This window comes from Gobius niger (assembly GCF_951799975.1).
Source record: "Gobius niger genome assembly, chromosome: 7".
Taxonomy (NCBI): domain Eukaryota; kingdom Metazoa; phylum Chordata; class Actinopteri; order Gobiiformes; family Gobiidae; genus Gobius; species Gobius niger.
This window is the reverse complement of record NC_136858.1, coordinates 23,639,322-23,658,340: the sequence shown is the minus strand read 5'-3', so window position 1 is coordinate 23,658,340 and position 19,019 is coordinate 23,639,322. Positions and strand designations below refer to the sequence as shown.

Genomic DNA, 19,019 nt, shown 5'->3' with positions numbered 1-19,019 from the left:
AGTACATACTTCTGAAGTCCAGCAGAGTGTGCTGCCACTCAGCCATGACACCCCTCTCACTCATGCCAAATGGTCCTGCTTTACAAGCCAGACTCAGTCTGAGAATTTGGTGTTTGGTCTGTGTGAAAAGCATCATTTTACAAACATCCCTGATATCAAAATGACAAATGTTTACAAGTCATTATATTTTGCTCAACAGTGGATGTATTGTACACTGTACATGCCTCATTGAGTACATACTTCATGGGTCTCCAACAAAAGGCCCCCGAAAGTCTAATCACTAATTAAAACATTTAGGAGATAAAGAAGCTTGATCAGCAGTACTGTTGTGCTCCACATATGGGTGTCAGTCTGCTGAGGATGAATGCAAAGTGCCTGCTCTGCATAAAGCATGATAAAACCTGTTTGAGTGCATCTCTGCAGTGGCCTGCTCTACAGATACAGATGCAACGCTGCAATTCTAATGACTCCCAGCTGTCAGTTCAGGAGAAGGACAGCGGCAGCATTTCACACCTTGTTTGCAGCTCATTCGAGTAAATAATTAGTTTTTTGACGAGGGACATAATTTAAATCATGGCAGAATCCACAAATGTATGCTGACAATAAGCTCATTTGGAATTTGTCACTTCTCCAGAAAACTTCATGTTCTCTGGTTGTGCCCCAGCAGCTCGAGCTGGCGTCCAAATCCTCGACACTTGGACCGATCCCGATCTCATTACTGTTATTTTCCCCTTTGGACTGTCACTGAGATGGGCTGTCTTTTTCACTATTTCATGCTCTCCTTATCTGCCTCTCTTTCCACCCATGGTAATTGAGAGTGGATGTAGGCCAGTAAAAGTCCAGTCTGAGAGGGGGCTGGCTGGTGGGGGTGTGGAGAGAGAGAGACGAGGGACAGAAAAAGAGCAGAGCAAGAAAAGGCAGACTTCCATTCACTGGAGAGACATGTGCTCGTCAGGTTTACACCACCATCTGTGATACTGCTATTGATCACGGGCTTCAATGTAAGGATTTACAAATATTCAGACAACAACTTGGATGCAATCTGGTAACTTTCTTATTGTTGTTATTGTTTTTGCTCTACTCATTCATTTTTATGTGGTTAGCAGTTATATGTGCATGATCATAAAATTTTAACCATACATGAAATGATTTGTCAATGACATTGCATTGCTTAGGATTCATTAAAACTGCATCTGCATTTTCAAGTTTCTCACTCGGCTGCCGTCACATATTGAAGAGATTCGGCTTTAGTTATCAGTCCCTTGTTTGTGCTACCGTCATGCAAAGAATGAATGGACTAGTGTCAAAAAATGTCCCTGTTTTTTTATTGCTTCACATAAAAATGCCTCTGTCATAATCCCACAGAGGAATACTGTCTGATGCATCCACTGAGCTCCATGCATCGTTTACATAAAGCTCATGTCTCCGGAGGACAACCAGTAAGAGAAGTGAATTATAAATCACTTGTTAGTGGCATGTTGGCTTGAGACGGTGCTGTTTTACAAGAGCTGCTTTGGCCATTTGCATTAGCACAGAACAGATTTACGCAGAAACACTGATAGAGGTTGGCTTCCTCTTGTTCTTGAAGAATTTGGCAGCGATAAATCCCCCTAAACTTGGCAACCTCGATCCTACATGAGACGCACTTGTTATTTCTGGACTGGACTGGCTTCCTTTTGCCAAATTTATGACAGATAAGTAGCAGATTAGAAACATTAGTTCACATGTGTGCATGGGTTAAACAAGTTATGTGCTGCACATGTCACATTTCCTGAATATAGTCTTTGCAAAATGCATTTCCAACAAATTGAAAGGTTGAAAGTTCAATCCCAAATCCATACATGTGTGCTTGGGCATGACAGGCATAACGTAAACTGGTAATTGGTGTTCTTACTTTACTATGGAAACACAAAGGCAGGCCTGTTGTCTTGCACTCCAGCCATCTCTGTAAATTAAATAATTAAATGAGATTATTAGCATAACATACCGGTACTCCACTTATCCAGACTTAGAATTGGCACAGTCAAATGGAATCAAATGTTAAACGAACAGCATATTTAATAAAAGATACAGTACTTTCACTGTGTAATCTCAGGACACAGTCAACATTTTTGGACTGAAGCTGCAAGTACACCTACTCCGTAATGGTTTGATGTTTGATGTAGCATACTTGTAATGTTGCAATTCCTTTTGTCTAGATAAACGTACAGTCCTCTTCTTTAAGTCTAAATGTGTCTGGTCACTGTCCATCAGTGGAATTTCACTGTCTGATGGTGTAAATGAATTCCATGTGGCTTGAGCTGAGGTGTAGATATGGTGCGCTTGGACAAAGTCAGTCGAGGGGAAAGTCATTCTGGCTGCAGCAGAACAGCGAGGGGTTTTCCAGTGGCCTCCTCCAGCTCTCTAGTGAGGAAAAGTCTGCAACAAAACCAGCGCCTCCTTCCCTCACGTTACTTCAACTCACGTTTACATGCTGGAAAAACTCAGTCACTATTAAAGTCTTTGGAGCTTCACAGCCCTAAAGGTCAAAGGTTACATCCTTGCTGTGAATATGCTGACCTTCAGGTGTCCCAGACTAAGGCTAAGAGTAAAGTGCACAATCAGTGGGCTCTTATCAAAATTCCTTCCAACTGTCTTGCCTCTGATACGCTACAGATCTGGACCTCCTTTACAAGCTTTCAAGATGTCAGCCACCTCTCTGCCTTCACGTGTTGGAAAATACAGTAAAAGATTATACAGCAAAGCCGCCACTCAAACTGGGGAAGAGATGCTGCAGATGCAAAAACGAAGCATTTTACCAAATTACTAATAAAGCTGTACCAAATAAACTAGAAGTATCCTTCTAAAATTCATCATGCTCGTATGCACCTTTAGAAGACTCAGTCAGTGACAAATAAGTAAAAAGGAGGGGATAGGCAATGTTTGCTAACCAATCCAAAGGTTGGCAGTGAAATCCCAGCTCCGGCCTATGCATACAATTGTTGTATCCTTGGGCAAGACACTTCATCTGCCTTGCCTCCAGTGTCTATGTACACTGATGTATTAATGTGTCTTTGTGAGTACGAATGCGGAAAATAGCTCATGACTACACTCCAGCACGACCTGTTTACTCGCATGCATCAAATGTATGTATTCATTTTACATGCACGATCCCGACCAACTAAACAAATTCATAAATCATAATAATAATATTTTGTGTTTATATTAATACTTCTGAGTTCACCATGTGGCAAAAATGACTGAACCTCAAAAGCATTTTTGAATTACCAGCAGCGAAACAGCTGCCAAACACTTGAGGATGAACCTAGAACCAAATTTGCACAAAAACTAGCACGAAAAAAGCACTCTTCAGAAAAGTTACATAATACAAACTGCTAAATTCAACAATACTGAGTTACTACTTAGTTACTTAGTATAACTAATTTTAACACATTTTGCCCATATATTGTAATGCCAATTTCAAGTGTGGGTGTGTGGGTAAAGGATTTACTTTGAAATACCTGTCTCTGATTTGCAGCATTTTTATACCCAAGCTTGTGAAGCATAAATCCTAGATGGTCTTGTTTTACATGGTGCATTTCCACCTACATCAGTCACTCAAAGCGCTTTTCCATCAGGGAACCATTCACACTCTCATTCATACACCAGTGCACACAGACACAGGAGGAAAGGCGGGTGAAGCGTCTTCTTAAGACACAACAACAGTGTGTACCAGCGGGACGTGGGATGTTCCAAAAAATTATTTTTGGGAGAGGAAAAGGGGAAGGGTATTTAGAGTGGAGCAGTTGCCAAACCTTGATTATTGACAGGAACATTCACAATTTCTTGAGTGAAATAACCGTGGCTACATCAGCCCTCCATAGATGCTCAAGTCCTCTGCAACCTTGAAGAATAGAGAGCAGAAAAGTGAACATCTTGTTTTCAAATTTATGGCCAAAGCTCCTTGGCAAAATGTAAGGAAGAGTGGGGTCACCTGGGTGTAATCATGTGATATCCAGCTCAGATACCAAAGAGATAAAGCCGATAATGGTTATAACATAATTGCCAGCAGGAAGGTCACACCGGGACATTTACTGTCTTCAGAGAAGCCCTGCATCTCAAGAGTATACAGTAGCAATGAATGGGAAAGCCATTTCTGGCCTATAGGGGACATCTTAAATTACTTTTCCACCCAATCCTGAACAGTGGGGCTTCTTGTAACAGCTGGGTAAATCTGACACAACAATCTGAATGGGGCTGGGCAGGTGCACTCTGAGCGGCCTGAGAGTGAGTGAATCAGACACTTGAGTGACGGCTCGGGGGCTAACAGCCAGAACAAGCCTGGTCTTAGAAGAGTTGGCAGAGCAGATGAAAAGCTCTTGGAAAGCGTGGAAGATACCAAAAGATATGAATCATATTTTGTTTCATTAACCTGTACTCCAAATGTCAGTATACTGTGTCCCTTCAGGCATGTTTCTTCAGCAAAGGTGTAAAATAACTCCACACAGCTGCTTACAAAACTTTTGTCAAAGCGCCTAGTGTGAAGTAAGGTGACAGTTGTTTTTTGCTTTGTTTTGTTTTGTTTTTTACAGAGTCTGTCCAGTAGCGAAGCCAAAGGCAGGCATATATTGGCAAGTGAAAGAGGATAAGAGGAGACAGCTGAGGAGGATCCCATCGGAAATACTGAGTTCAGTCAATTGCTTGTTTGGTTCAGCTTGTGGTGCCATGTGAGGATGTGGTGGATGAGGTTTAGGTGTAGCTGGAGTGGCTTTGGAAAGATGGAGAGGTACTTGTGGACTGTGTGGAGAATTAGTGGTGTAAGAGTATTAGGCTTTGGGGCAGAATTACATGTAGTAGAATCTGTGGCCGCTGGAGAGACGGGGAGTTAATGTATCTCAGCAGGAGAAGCTGTGTCATTTAACAACCAGAAACCACTAAGTACTTAACCTGCTGAAAGATATATACTTTACACTGTGTAGTAGATGTGCTTTGACAATGGTAGGGTGCATATCCACTGCTAAATATTTGTCTGTGTTTGTGGGAAATTCTGCATGAGATGTTGTCAATATTAATGCAGCAGTTGATTTCACAAATGACTTTAGATGGCCTATAATGTAAATGTAACTGACGATCATAAAGAATAGTTCAGCCAGACTCTAAACACTTCTCAGAGTAAACTATATTCAGTTTTATGAAAACATTACTGGTATAAATATCTGTTGAGATGTAGAAATCTGTTGAACTAGATGCATACCGTGAGGGCAGACCTCTGCCAGGATCTTGGCCAGGATCTTGGCCAGATCTTTTTCTTGATTCACTGCACACATGAACCGGAGATCTCACTGACTACAAGCAAGTGATTGACTATGGTCAAGTGTTTTGACATCTGTCAAATACATGTAAATTTACCATTTATACCCAATTCATCAAAAAGGTCTGGAAATACAAATAAACAAATAACTATTCCAATGGGAAAGAATTAATGCAATGCTTCACTTTTCTTCTTCCAATTATTCCCAGAATCCAGACACACTTTAATCTGAGCTAGTTATCATTGGTCTAAATAAGAATCGATTACAGACACCAAACATTTAGGCCAGAGAGGAATGGTGTGTTTTCCAATGATTAGGGGCCCGTGACACTATAGGCCAATCTAAGACAACTTTGTGAAACAACCACAGATTACCAGTATTAAACATGCTTGCCATTGTCTTTCTTACCACTGTCAAACAACGCATGTCTTTTCCTTTTCTGTAGGTGTTCAGGTGGATCTTGGTACTGCTGCATAATGGGTTACAAAGCAACATCAGTGCACTGTGCCTTAAGATTCCTGTGCTTCACGCTTCTCCATTTATTTAGCTCAGCACAAGATGAAGACATAAGAAGTAAGAATGCTGTCTTCATTTCTCACACTAGTCTTGCTGGTCGCACTAAAATCTTAATCATTGATCTGTAATACTACATATTTTCATGGAACCATGGACTGACTAAGCTACTTGTCTTCTTCAGGCTGTAGGACCGCCCCTTGTGACTTGGTCTTTATTTTAGATGGATCTTGGAGCGTAGAAGATCTAAACTTTGAAATCGTGAAAAAATGGCTGGTCAACATAACCACCACCTTCCACATCGGACAGAAGTTCACACAGGTTGGCGTGGTTCAGTACAGTGATGACCCTGTTTTGGAGATACCACTCGGGAAGTACTCCTCCAACAAAGAAGTTCTAAAGGCAATGGAGGACATCGAGTATATGGGTGGTAACACAAGGACAGGCACAGCCATCAAGTTTGCCACAGACAAACTGTTTGGCCTCTCAGAGCGTGGCCCTGCTGGTGTCTCCAGGATTGCAGTTGTACTCACTGACGGGAAGTCACAAGATGAGGTTCTGAAAGCAGCAGAAGCTGCAAGGAAAAAGGGCGTGATTCTGTTTGCGATCGGAGTGGGCTCAGAGACGGAGGAGGCGGAGTTACGAGACATTGCTAACAAGCCTTCGTCAACTTATGTCTTTTCTGTGGAGGACTACAAGGCCATTTCCAGGATTATTCAGGTCATCAGGCAGAAACTGTGTGAAGGTGAACAACAACTTTACACTATTAAAATATACACAGAGCTGTACATTTTAGACAGATGTATTTGAACTTTTCAATTGATCAAACATCAGTAAATTCTTTACCATTGTGAGTTTAATGGAGACCCAGAAATAGATCACATATGAACTTTACATGTATTACATGTACAGTTTATCTGTGAAAATACATAGTTAAAATTGCAAAATGAAAAAAGAAAAAAAACAATACACTATTGTTTGTTATTTAATTTTGCAATTTTATTTATTTATGTATTGTTTATGTGTTGGCTATAGTGAGACTGAAAACAGATATGAGGTATAATCAAACCTTTGTGGAAAAGTCTGTTTCTCAATCTCATGTGTCATCTTTTCTGGATCGTCTCCGCCCCATCCCCTTTATCTGACTTTCACAGAGACTGTGTGTCCAATAAAGATCCCTATTGATTCACGAGATGAAAAGGGCTTTGATATTCTATTGCATTTAAATCTGGCCAAAAAGGCCAAGAAGACCCAAGGGGCGTTTTATGGTTCCAAGGCCTATGAAGTAACATCCCGAGTTGACCTCAGTACAGCCACAAGGTAACTTCAATGAACAGAATACAACCTATTACAAGATCAGGTATTCTAAGTATTGAAAAAGTTAGGGGCATACATTATATTTTCACCATGTGGTTGACACCCAATGGTATGGGGTATGCGAGAATTTAGCAGGGAGTAGAAGGAACAATTTAAATTTATGGTGAAATTGATTACTATTTCAATTACAAAGGAAAGTTGTTATTGATATTTTGTAGTAAAACTTATGATTATAAAAGAAGAACTAGCAAATAATTTGTAAAAGAAATGTCTTTGTAAATTGGTTCTAAATTGCGTTTGGAGTTGGTCATAATGTTCAGTCTGGTTTATATATAAACTTCTGCTTGTTCAGGACCCTGTTTCCTGATGGACTTCCACCTTCCTACGTCTTTGTGTCCACACTGAGATACAAAGGATCAGTCACAAAAGAGGAGTGGGACTTGTGGAGAATCCAGACTCGAGACGGAAGACCTCAGATGGCTGTAACCCTCAATGGATATGAACGCACGGTTTCGTTCACAACAACCAGTGAAGCCCCGAGCGGGACTCAAACTGTTACATTCTCTTTGCAAACCGCTTGGGTAACCACACTTTCCTACATCCTTTGTCCTGCATCTCCAAACTGAAACACATTGTTCTAAAAGCCTCCTACTCATACTGTAGCTCTGCAGCAGGCCCTTCTTGGGAATTCTGACACATAGACCAAATATTTGAAAGCATATTGTTTATGAAATGCACTTGCCAAGAAGCTCAAACTCAGATTCATTGAAGCCAAGATATTTAAAAAGCAATGTTCGAGTGTAGTGAGTCAAGTCTGATAAGGGAAGGAGCTACTAATATTAAGCACTGTACTGATAACTTAAGTATTTCATTTGTCAACTGAGTTCATAACATCAAAATACTTTGAACATCTGAGGGTTTTGCAATTGAGAGCAGAAAAAACATCTGCCATCTTAACACTCTGCCATGACACTTTTCCAATTAGTCCCTGGCTCCAACTCAGTCTCACGCCAGTAAAACAACAACAATTGAAAACATCTTATTATATTACTTCACTGGATTAAAACAATAGGCCATCTTTTCCCGATCCTGGCATGTGACACAAGCTCATGTTTGTCCTAACTTGTAATTCTGTGTTTTTGGAAACAGAAACTGTTTGATGAGAAATGGCACCAGTTGCGTCTGCTGGTCACCGAGGAGGATGTGACTCTTTACGTTGATGATCTGGAAATCGAAACGCTCCCCTTACAGCCCCCGGTTGGCATCTTCATCAACGGAAAAACACAAGTGGGAAAATACGTCCAGAAAGAGACTACCGTGCCAGTAAGTTTGGCCTCACTGACAGCCATGTGTTCAATAAGTGTTTTCTTTTGATTGATGTAGTTCGACAAATAAACTGGCTGTAAATGCACCGTAAAAAACAGGAAGCAATTTGCGCAATGTGCAGTTTACACTTGGTACAGTTACAGTAAAAGTCGGTCACAGATCACACAGTTTACGGCAGCGCCCTCAGGGACATGTCTCACTGAGTTGGTAGTAAATCTTTGGCAGCACTAGCATTTACTCCACAGGGCCTTATTATTTTCTGTTTTATTTGTCTACTTTGGCACGTTCCTCCTGAAAAGGCCTCTCTTAATTTGTAATAAATCATAATTGAGCTGTGTTACGTGACAAAAATGTGCCATTTCTAGAACATGGAAAAAGATTCACGGCTCCAAACCTAAATTGGAAATGGAAGAATCCCTGTATATCCAGTCAAGATGCAAATCATTTTCTAACCAAATTATTACATTACATTATTATTACATGAATTCATGCTAAAACCAAAGAGCTAAATAATATTGAGCAAAAGTGTCTAATTGCAATAGGTTTTGTGATCAGATTCCAATTATAGAGCGCATTTTAATACATACCATTTGACTGATTATTAATTGCCAAACTTGTATTTTAGAGATGTTCTGAAGACGACAGGATTAATCCGTCAGATTCCACAGAGGGAGGAAATGTAGTTGTTTGGGGAGGAAATTAAATTGCTTATGTAATTGTTGCTTTTTGCGATTTGACAATTGTGACCGTTTAAACTGCGATTAATGTTGAAGTCTAAATTAACAAATACACTGATGAGTTATTTTTGATCTGTTTCAATTACAGTATAAAAACTCTTACTAACTTATGAAGTCGCCATGTGTTCTCATTTTGTTGTGGAAAATGAATTTCCCCATTTTTTTTAACTTCTTTATCCAGTTTGAAATCCAGAAGCTCCGGATCTACTGTGACCCAGAGCAGAACAGCAGAGAAACGGCTTGTGAAATACCTGGAGTAGTAAGCATGAAAACTTTCATTTTGGCTTATCATGTCCTCATCTGCTGAAAATGTTGAAGATAATGAGACATAATCTTTCTATTGAACCTATCTCAAAAGGCTTTAACCCTGCACTGTTTTTAATTTCACGCCTGCAGTATAATATTGCACCATTTGTGCTATCTCAGCATATTGATTCTGCTCCAGTGAGGGGAACTGTTGGAGCAGCTTCAGTGCATTTTTTCACGGCTCTTGGCTCCAGTCCTGTTTGTGTTAAGCACTGGTCCGTTGTTATGATGACTTGGAGATTAGTACGACCACACAGTTACTGCCTAATGGATTTAATACAAGCCCACTGGAAATACATATAAAAACAGGCCAGTTTAGACGCCTACACTTACTGTTGCCAAACACCACTGTTACAATCCTTGACTCTCCCTCTTTCCTTCTCAGTGTTTTATTTACAGAGAGCACTCTCCTAAAAATAGACATGGTTTGGGGTAATTTCTCTGGGGTAACTTAGCCTAATGTAACTATTTTTCTCATATTTGATTGATACAGTGTTCCAACAGCCCTGATTATGCCGAGCCAACTGAAGAGCCATGTGTCTGCCCCCCCGGCCCACCTGGACTTCCGGGTTCAAAGGTCAGCTGGACTTGTTGTGAACCACACTTGCAGCTTATCCTATAGTGTAGCTGTAAATAATTTAAGAGTAAATAAATAATAAGAAAAAACACTATCCTGGGTCGTCTGCATGACAAACAAAATCGAGTCCAATAGCAGAAATAATAATATAGACTTGTTTACAGAATCATAGGGCAACACTCATAGTCTCATAGTCTGTTTACTGTGATGCTCAGCACACACCTTTGCTCAGTGACTCGAATACTTTGCTGAAACCTCTGCAGTTGTTTATGTTTAATCTCAATTATCTATGGGAGAAGCAGAAACATTTTATTGTGACCTCGGGCGAATAACAACAGTCTGAACTTAAGAACTCAAATCTAGTCACCAGTCACGACATACAATAGCTCGCTCATATCTGAATAATGAGTGGATAAATTGAATATGTTTCAGTCATGAATCATAAAATAAATGTTTTTTGTAGCAGTGAATAGCTTACCCTATGTAGTGTGCTGCTATGTGATTTTTGTTTATAGGGGGAACGAGGAGCTGTGGGTGATCCCGGTCAGCGTGGACCTGCTGGTGCTGATGGTAAGCCTGTGAGTACTATAGTTCAATATACAAACATACAGCACACACAAGAGCCCCAGGGCCCTTGAATGCATCTGAGGCTTTTCCACAATTAAGTTAAGCCATCCATTAGGTCATGACAGGCACTTCACTGTGGTTTGAGCTTTTTCAAACTCTCACATATGTTACTTTGTTTTGAAATGAGTAAATAAGAAGCATCTCTGATTATAGTGACAGAGGCTGCACAATGGTGATTAGGGATAGTATAAACATCCTGGAGCCAACTACATACTGTAGTTCAGTGAATGATCAAAACACATGGCGTTTGTACACTACGCTTTGAGATAATCCACAGAGCATGCACACAGCTGAGCAGAATAAAGCATTTAACAGAGACTGTCTGTCTTCCATCTTCTCACAATGTGAAGGGGGTTCCTGGTGTTAGAGGGAGTCCCGGGCTGCCTGGTCCTCCAGGGGCAGGGGTAAGTGTATCGTGCAAATTCTGATGATCACACAAATCAAACTAAAAATCCACAGACGGTGTAGGAACTTAACAGTTTGTCATTCCCCAGGGACAACGTGGGCTAGCAGGGTACAAAGGGGAACCAGGAAGTCCAGGTGTTATGGTAGGAAAGACAATAAGTCAATAAGTCAGATTGCGCATGAAAATTCATATCTTCCATGAAATGTTTCAGGGAGAGAGGGGAATTCCTGGGCAACCAGGCCAACCCGGAAAACCAGGAGAAAAGGTCAGCATCTCACCCATTATTCTGCAACTTTTTTCACTTTTGTTCCCTTTTTCTTTTCTTTTATATGAATGTCTGCTCCATTTATAGTGGACAAAAAGAAAACACACAGGAGAGGGACAATCTTTCATCTCTTTGACAAATTAAACAGTTGATCCAGGTTTTGTTCAAATGTTAAACAAACCCAAGACTCACTTATTATTTACAGTTGCTCACCGTGCATTCGTTGACAAGCTATGACTAGCTCCTCGTGACACGGCCAATAAAACTCCACCCAAAAACCAACAAAGCAAACTTTTTTCTTCATTTTTTTTTTACTGATCTAGACTTCTAGCCCAACAGTGCAGAAACTGGTGTTTACAATTTATCTTCATTCATCTGATTCTCTTGCAACACCCACATAAAAGAAAGAGGTATGCAATTAATGATTTAATAGGTTTGGTTGACCTTATGGCTAAACATTCTTTCATCTGACAACAATTGTACCTGTGTGCTTGAATAACATCACATATCTATAACTAAGTCTGCAATGTTAATTAATTCTAAGCTCCCTTCCACCTTAATATTAATCTATCTCTTTACAATGCTTAAATGTCAGCTGAATCCAACCTATAACATGTTTGTTATGATCTAAAAGACTCCCATGATAGATCCTGCTATATACATCAATGGCATCAATCAGTGCAGCCATATGCTGCAGATATAATGCTGTCCACACAGGGAAGTGTAACATGCTCGGAGGGAAAGAGTTGTGAAAAGACAGCACAGGAGTCATCTGGGTCTTCTTAAATGTATTCATGTTTTCTGACTTTAGCCTTTCCGCCTCCATCTTTCTTTTCTTAAGTCAAATGGATGTGTAAACATTTCCGTTGACTATCTTCTACATAAAAGGATTAAAAACATGTGCAATCCTTTATACTGTATTGAAGTCCCTGTTAAGTGTGTTGTCTGCTCAAATAAGATAAAGCATTTTTACACAGTATTGCTACGAATGTACAAAAATAAACAAACTAGCATTTCAGAAGTTTGCAAATCTCAGAGAGCATGTGTTATGAACTGTCAGCTAATTATCTGCATAAGAAACCATGACTTCAAACTGCCTTGTCTCTTACTCCACAATGGCAATGGCAATGCCAAACAAAGTTTCCTTCTTGTACAATGCAAATCATCACAGGCGCCGGGGACAAAACCTATAAAATGACTGTAATATGTGAATGTGATAATTGACATCCACAAAACAAATGTGACTTTGTTTAATGTCAATTCCAGTGTCACAGCATGTGTCACATATGTCACACATGCACTACAAGAAACCCTATGAAAGCTCTACCTTTCAAATGGTCCCACATTGAAAGACCACCCAATGGTGTAATCTTACTTTCGAAGAAAGAAGCAGTAATTCAAGATGTCCGCTTTCTATGACGGAAGAACATCATGAATCAAGCACAGACAAACATGCAAAATCCCTCTGCCGTACTTACTATCTTATCTTATTCATTCAGGGCCTATCAAAAATGTGGCTTAAATAAATGCACAAGAAAGCTAATGTTTTGAAATTAAAACCTGAAAACTATGTCTTGATTCGCAACAAAAAAATGAGTGTAGGTCAACTAATGCCTTAAAATACTGCATGACTGTTTGTTTCTGTTAGGGCTCAGCTGGATCTCCCGGGATTGCTGGGTTTCCAGGAAAGACCGGCCAAGTGGTAAAAGTGTACTCTCTATTCTCTACTTATTGGTTGTAGTGAATGAAATACAGATAACATTATTATTTTATAATAAAATGTGGATTCTTTTTTTTCCAGGGAGAAAAAGGAAGCATAGGACCCTCTGGTCAACCAGGTTACCCAGGGGAAACCGTGAGTTCAGAGCAGTCACAAATAGATTTAGAATCAATACAAAACAATCAGATTTAATTGTGATTTCTCAGGGCCCGCCAGGGAGAGAAGGGAAGGATGGACTTCAAGGAAGGCCTGGAGAAAAGGTTAGTTTACTTGGCAAAATGTCCTCTGTTTGTTTGTTTGTTTGTTTGTTTGTTTGTTTGTTTGTTTGTTTGTTTGTTTGTTTGTTTGTCTGTCTTTCTTCATTGTCATGTCATTGCTGTCTAAAGGGAGAAGCTGGGGTCAGTGGCATCCCTGGAGCTGATGGAAGACAGGGCCATCCTGTAAGTTACTGCTGTCAACTCACAGTAAAACAGTCCTTGGCTTGTGCCATTTCAACTTTTTAAGTGTTTTTCATGAAATTAAACCTGTCAGTTTAAAACTGTCAAACTGTCAGCCTCATAAAACAAACTGCTGTACCAACTATATTTAGTATTTATGGGTCTACAAAGTGTTAAGAAAAGCACAACTAAGATGACCCTCGAGAGCCACAAAACATTTCCCTGTAGTTCAGCTCAGGATAGCCCTGTTATGCAACACATCACTTCAGGCACTAATCAAATGCAGTGAGAGCTATTGTTTGAGCAGCTACGGCCCTCATTCAGCGGAACTACTCTCTAAAATTACTGTTCAGACAGCTTATGTTTGTGTTTATCCACATTTTAAAAAAAGCCTACATAAGATGACAAAACTGTGAGCTACGGTCTCTCCCACAGAGGTGATATATCCAGTCGGCAGTTGCTCAAGCTTAAGAAGAGCGTTACGTCATGTGTGCACTCAATACAGATTTTCTTTTTATATAACCAGTCTACTCCATATTTAAAGTTACTCAAACTCACAACATTTAACAAGTATGTACATTGACCTAAAAGGCAAACATGTAAACAATTGAATTGAACATTGTCCGTGAAAAGGCATGCAATTCTTTCCCAACAGTTACTCTATACTGCGATAACCATTGCTTTTTGTCCACGCTCCAATCCACAAAAGAAAGTCATATTGTGAACCACAAGCATTATTAAATTACAATAACACATTAGCTATAATCACATAATTCATTGTTTTAATTTTTGAATTGATAATGAGAGTGGGTGTGTTGCTGGCAAGTTTATAGTTGAATCTCACAACTGATTTGTTAGCTCACTATTAACAATTTTAAATTGCTACAAAAGATAGATAGCAGCAGAAAAATGACTTATGTTTAGTAACAGCCTTTATTGTGTAGGGGATGCCTGGATTGCCAGGGAATGCAGGCCAGAATGGACAAAAGGTTAGTTTCCTTTTTCCAAGTGCTATTTTGTTAGGCATTAAATGCATGTTTTTGTGAAATAATGTTTCTGTTTGAAGGGAGAAGCTGGTTCACATGGTCCAAGGGGTTTCCAAGGTTTAGCTGGACCACCAGTAAGTTGAAAACTGCACTTCTGTATGCAGTGTGTCTGCTTTTAAATTTACGGTATATCTGTGTGTGTCCTCCTACAGGGCGAGATGGGTTTGCCAGGGACCCCTGGTTTACAAGGACTATTGGGACACAAGGTAAATTGTTTTTGTGTGTATGTTTTAACACTCCTAACTTTACCACAGGAGATAATTCCAACAGAAAAAATATGGCTTGAGAACTGGCTCCATCTGTAGGGAGTTACAGTGTACTGCAAGAACGTAAAAGTAGATTGTAGTGTATATAATGTATTTTAAAATATCAACATATACTAAAGATGGGTTACACATCTTTCCTTATTAACACACCACGTCATCTGTTTTGTTTTTGTAACAGGGGACCAAGGGAGAAAATGGAAACCCAGGGATACAGGGTGTCCCAGGGTCAATGGTTTGTTTGTTTTTTACTTCCATTATAGATGTTACACTTTATACAAATAATCCTTTAGGTCTAAATATGTTGATTATATGTCTTCGCAGGGGAGTGCCGGTGCCCCAGGAAGAGCGGGTCAACCAGGGCACCCAGGCATGCATGGAATAAAGGGCAGCAAGGTGTGTCTGTCTGCTCTAAAGGAACAGGCCACCGTTTTTACAAATAGAGATATGTTCTTACCTGAGCTTAGACGAGTTGATTCCTGGTCTGGTCTCAGTCACACAAAAAGACCGAAGATGTTGTTAGCATTTAGTTTGGTCGCTTCTAACTTTACCCCATAGAGGAGAGGAGAGGCTAAATGCTAATAAACATCTTTGGTCTTTTTGCGTGACTCAGAGCACGCGTAAAAAGACCAGACAGGTACGCAACTTGCCTAAAGCTAAGGTAAGAACATATCTCAGTATGTAAAAACGGTGGCCTATTCCTTTGTGGCGGAATGTGGGAAAAAATAATAACAAATTTAGAGCTTTATTTGTTTTTTCAGGGACAAAAAGGAAATTCTGGTGATAGAGGTGAGATGGTAAGATTCCAACCAATTGTGCTGTTTGCTTTAAATTATAAAATGCAAATAATTGTCCACTATTAAAGTGTTTTTTTTTTTATCACTAGGGGATGAGAGGTGAAAAGGGAGAGCATGGACCACCAGGCACTCATGTAAGTTTCAAATACTACTTACTTACTTTACAAAAAGTGTTTCAACTAGAAATAACTTAACCTGGCGAGAGCCAGATTTATATTACAGTGCCAATCACATTCGCACTGATATCAATCTGGGATTGCTCCACTTTAAGGGCCTATCTCACCAGAGGAGAGTTGCGGAGACGTTGCAGAGACTGCCGTAATACAAAGGGCCTATTTCATCGGCCTGGAGACTAGTTGGAGACTCGAGTTGCCGCTGGTCACGGAGATGTCTCCGAGACGTCCCCTGGAGATAAGCCGAGTTTCCGGGTAGTCTCGGTGAAAATGAAAAGGTTACATTTCAATGGAGTCTCCGCACAGAGACATTGCAGAGACGTCACAGAAACGTCTCACAGGTTGAGAACAACAAATAGTATTCGTGACACAACTGCTTGACACCATGCGCACATGGAGATGGCATGGAGACCTTTTCAAGTGTCCATGCAGTCTCCTGTTCATTTTCACCGAGACTACATGGAGACTCGCCTTACCAGGGGACATCTCGAAGACATCTCTTGACCAGCAGCAACTCGAGTCCCCAACAAGTCTCCAGGCCAGTGAGATAGGCCCTTCAAATCGTTTGGGGAGAGGATGAACTTCTAATCTAAAGACATCTCCAGAAACATTTTTATTTCTAGTACAGCATGGTGTCATAACACAAAGTTCCATAGCGATCTCCCTGTGATCAAATGAAACTGTAAGGTTGTTAAGACATGTCATCAAAGTCTAGTTTGAATTCACAGGGCATGACTGGTCCGACTGGAGTAAAAGGAGAGGTAAGACATTTATAGTATTAGCATTATTTGCAATCTGTATGCTTTAAAATGCACTTCGATTTTTCCCAGCGTGGGGCACCAGGAGAGGCAGGGCAGAGGGGTCATGATGGTCAGTTGGGGCATCCTGGACTGCCTGGTCAGGTGGGGGCACCCGGTCCCAGGGGGCCACACGGTGACACAGGACCCCCAGGACCACCAGGCCCTACAGCACGAGCAGTAAGTGCAGAGACTAATCCGCACACACCTAAATCCTTCATAGTTGCAAAGTGAAACAATAATCTTTTACTGCTGTTTACAGATCAATGATTTATCAGAATCACATATTCGACAAATTTGCAGAGACATTTTGCAGTGTATGTGTACATTTATATTTTAATATTATTCATTGAATGCTTATATTTTGTATTCTCTGAGTGCTTTAATTTTTCACTTACTTGAAGTATTTCTGTCCATAGCTGAACTACCCCGGCTTTTGATAAGCAACCAACAAAGTTGCTCCTCATGCCACAGTCAGCCAGGATCCCCTGGTCCACCAGGTCCAATAGGACCACAGGGACTGAGAGGTCTTCCAGGTTTCAGTGGTGCAAGGGGACACCCAGGACATCCTGGTCAGCTGGGACACCCAGGGGTCAATGGTCATAAAGGTAACTGCAGCAATGAGCCATTAAATAAAGCAGATCCCACATAAACACAGATTTTTATTTCTACAGGAGAGCCCGGGTTCAAAGGGGAAAAAGGCAGTCCTGGTCGAACAACTGATGGAGATCCGGGTCCACCTGGGCCTATAGGTAACACTATTATTGCCTCATTACAGATTTTACACTGATGCCTCCAATGCACTTCAGCTTGACTAACTGCTGTTAAACTTCTAGGCCCAATGGGCCCCTCAGGCTACGGCAAACCAGGTCCTTCAGGAAAGCCGGGATCTCCTGGTCTCAACGGAGCAGAGGGTAAAAGTGGTAACCCTGGCATCCCGGGCCAGCCTGGTGTATGTGACCTGTCTATGTGCTATGGCACCATGAGGAGGAGAGATCCTTACAGTAAAGGGCCCAACTATTGACACAGTGATCCCAGTGCAGGAACCAAGTGAAGAGGAACAGCCTTCTCAGGAAGAACTCCGAGCTTCTTATTCACCTCCTTCAGGGGCTGCACATCAAACAATCAGCTCAATATAGTCTGATTTGGAGGTTATTATAATGATGAGTTTAAGGACACCACTGGTGCTACCTTATGGCTAAAGTGTTGTTTCTGTTAAACACAGGTTTAGCCATAATGTCCTTTCCTTTATTTTGTTTTAAGAAAACTGTGATTCCTGGACCTCTTTGGGGCAGGATCGGTGTGACATATTGCACCTTCTGTGCACAAAGTCTCATCTGAAACTGTTTTGGACAATGTTACTGAACAAATGACACTATTCCATGGAGAAGGACAAAGTTTAGGGTTTTCATATGAACATCCGTCAATAAGTTTACAGTCGTATTATGTTGTATTTGAATTATGGTAGCAGGTATTTTATTGTTATTTATAAGTGAGTCTATGTTATTGTGTATTAGGTTTAAAATCATTTAGGTAATTTTATTTTTGTGACAAAAAGGAAAAATTTTGTATAAAACAAACTTGAAATTATACATCCGTGACATTTTGTTTCTTTCTCTGCACAGTACACTTTCCTCAGAGACTTCACTTGTATTGATCTCAGTTTCCCAAAAGAAAATGCAAAAACACGCACACAATAAAGTATAGTGGTGGAGAAACAAAATGGGTCACCACAACAGTCTTATACAGCACACAGCTGAAAAATTATTGAATGTAAAAAGTTTTTGGCTCAGCGTCTGAGAGGTCTGACTGTCAGTGTTCACTAGATGGCGCTATTTGACAACCTTTTTTGTGTGTGTGTTGCACTTTTCTGGTTTGAGGAACTTTCATGACGTACTTTCATGATCAACTACTGATGTGAACATCCAGATATTAGGCTAAAGCATTAAGTAATATAATTTAGTGAAAAGCTATAGCTCAGAAATGAAGTTTATTCTCACTGAAGCAAACGATTAGCTAATTATTAGACCTATTATATTGTTCTTTTGACAATGGCCTTGAGTGGCTCATTTGGCTCCAGTCCTGTACTGTTAAAAACTAATGAGTAAGTCTGAGGTGATCGTGGTTGTTTAGACTGAATTCTGACGGATTCGCAGACTTCAATAAGTTAAAGTGATTAAAAGAGCGGTCATTATTCTTTCACTCGTTAAGACGCGGCCTCTCGGATTTCAAGTGTCTCCTTTTACACTGGGCATTCATCATCATGGGACTACTCCTCGTTTTATTGCGGCTGCTAGAGGTGGACGCATAAACAGTGTTTAACATGCGCATGGACTTAAGCAACTTGTCCCAGGGAGTCAGGGACACGCGCACACAGCGGTTCTCCTCGGAGCACACTGACCGGCGTCTTCACCACTAGAA

At 40.5% G+C, this 19,019-nt stretch overlaps 1 protein-coding gene across 1 annotated transcript; it reads left to right on the top strand.

The window, feature by feature from the left end:
* The first annotated feature begins 900 nt into the window (after positions 1-900).
* col21a1 (collagen, type XXI, alpha 1) lies at positions 901-18,182 on the top strand. Its single transcript, XM_079560319.1, has 29 exons — positions 901-1,045; positions 5,737-5,864; positions 5,989-6,549; positions 6,959-7,124; positions 7,474-7,702; positions 8,271-8,444; positions 9,366-9,443; positions 9,984-10,067; positions 10,583-10,645; positions 11,045-11,098; positions 11,189-11,242; positions 11,312-11,365; positions 13,014-13,067; positions 13,167-13,220; positions 13,292-13,345; positions 13,472-13,525; positions 14,467-14,511; positions 14,589-14,642; positions 14,721-14,774; positions 15,013-15,066; positions 15,156-15,227; positions 15,593-15,628; positions 15,718-15,762; positions 16,530-16,562; positions 16,632-16,778; positions 16,861-16,915; positions 17,018-17,206; positions 17,273-17,350; positions 17,435-18,182. The coding sequence occupies exons 2-29, from the start codon at positions 5,768-5,770 to the stop codon at positions 17,620-17,622; spliced, it is 2,880 nt and encodes a 959-aa protein (XP_079416445.1). The 5' UTR covers positions 901-1,045; positions 5,737-5,767; the 3' UTR covers positions 17,623-18,182.
* The last annotated feature ends 837 nt before the right edge of the window (positions 18,183-19,019 follow it).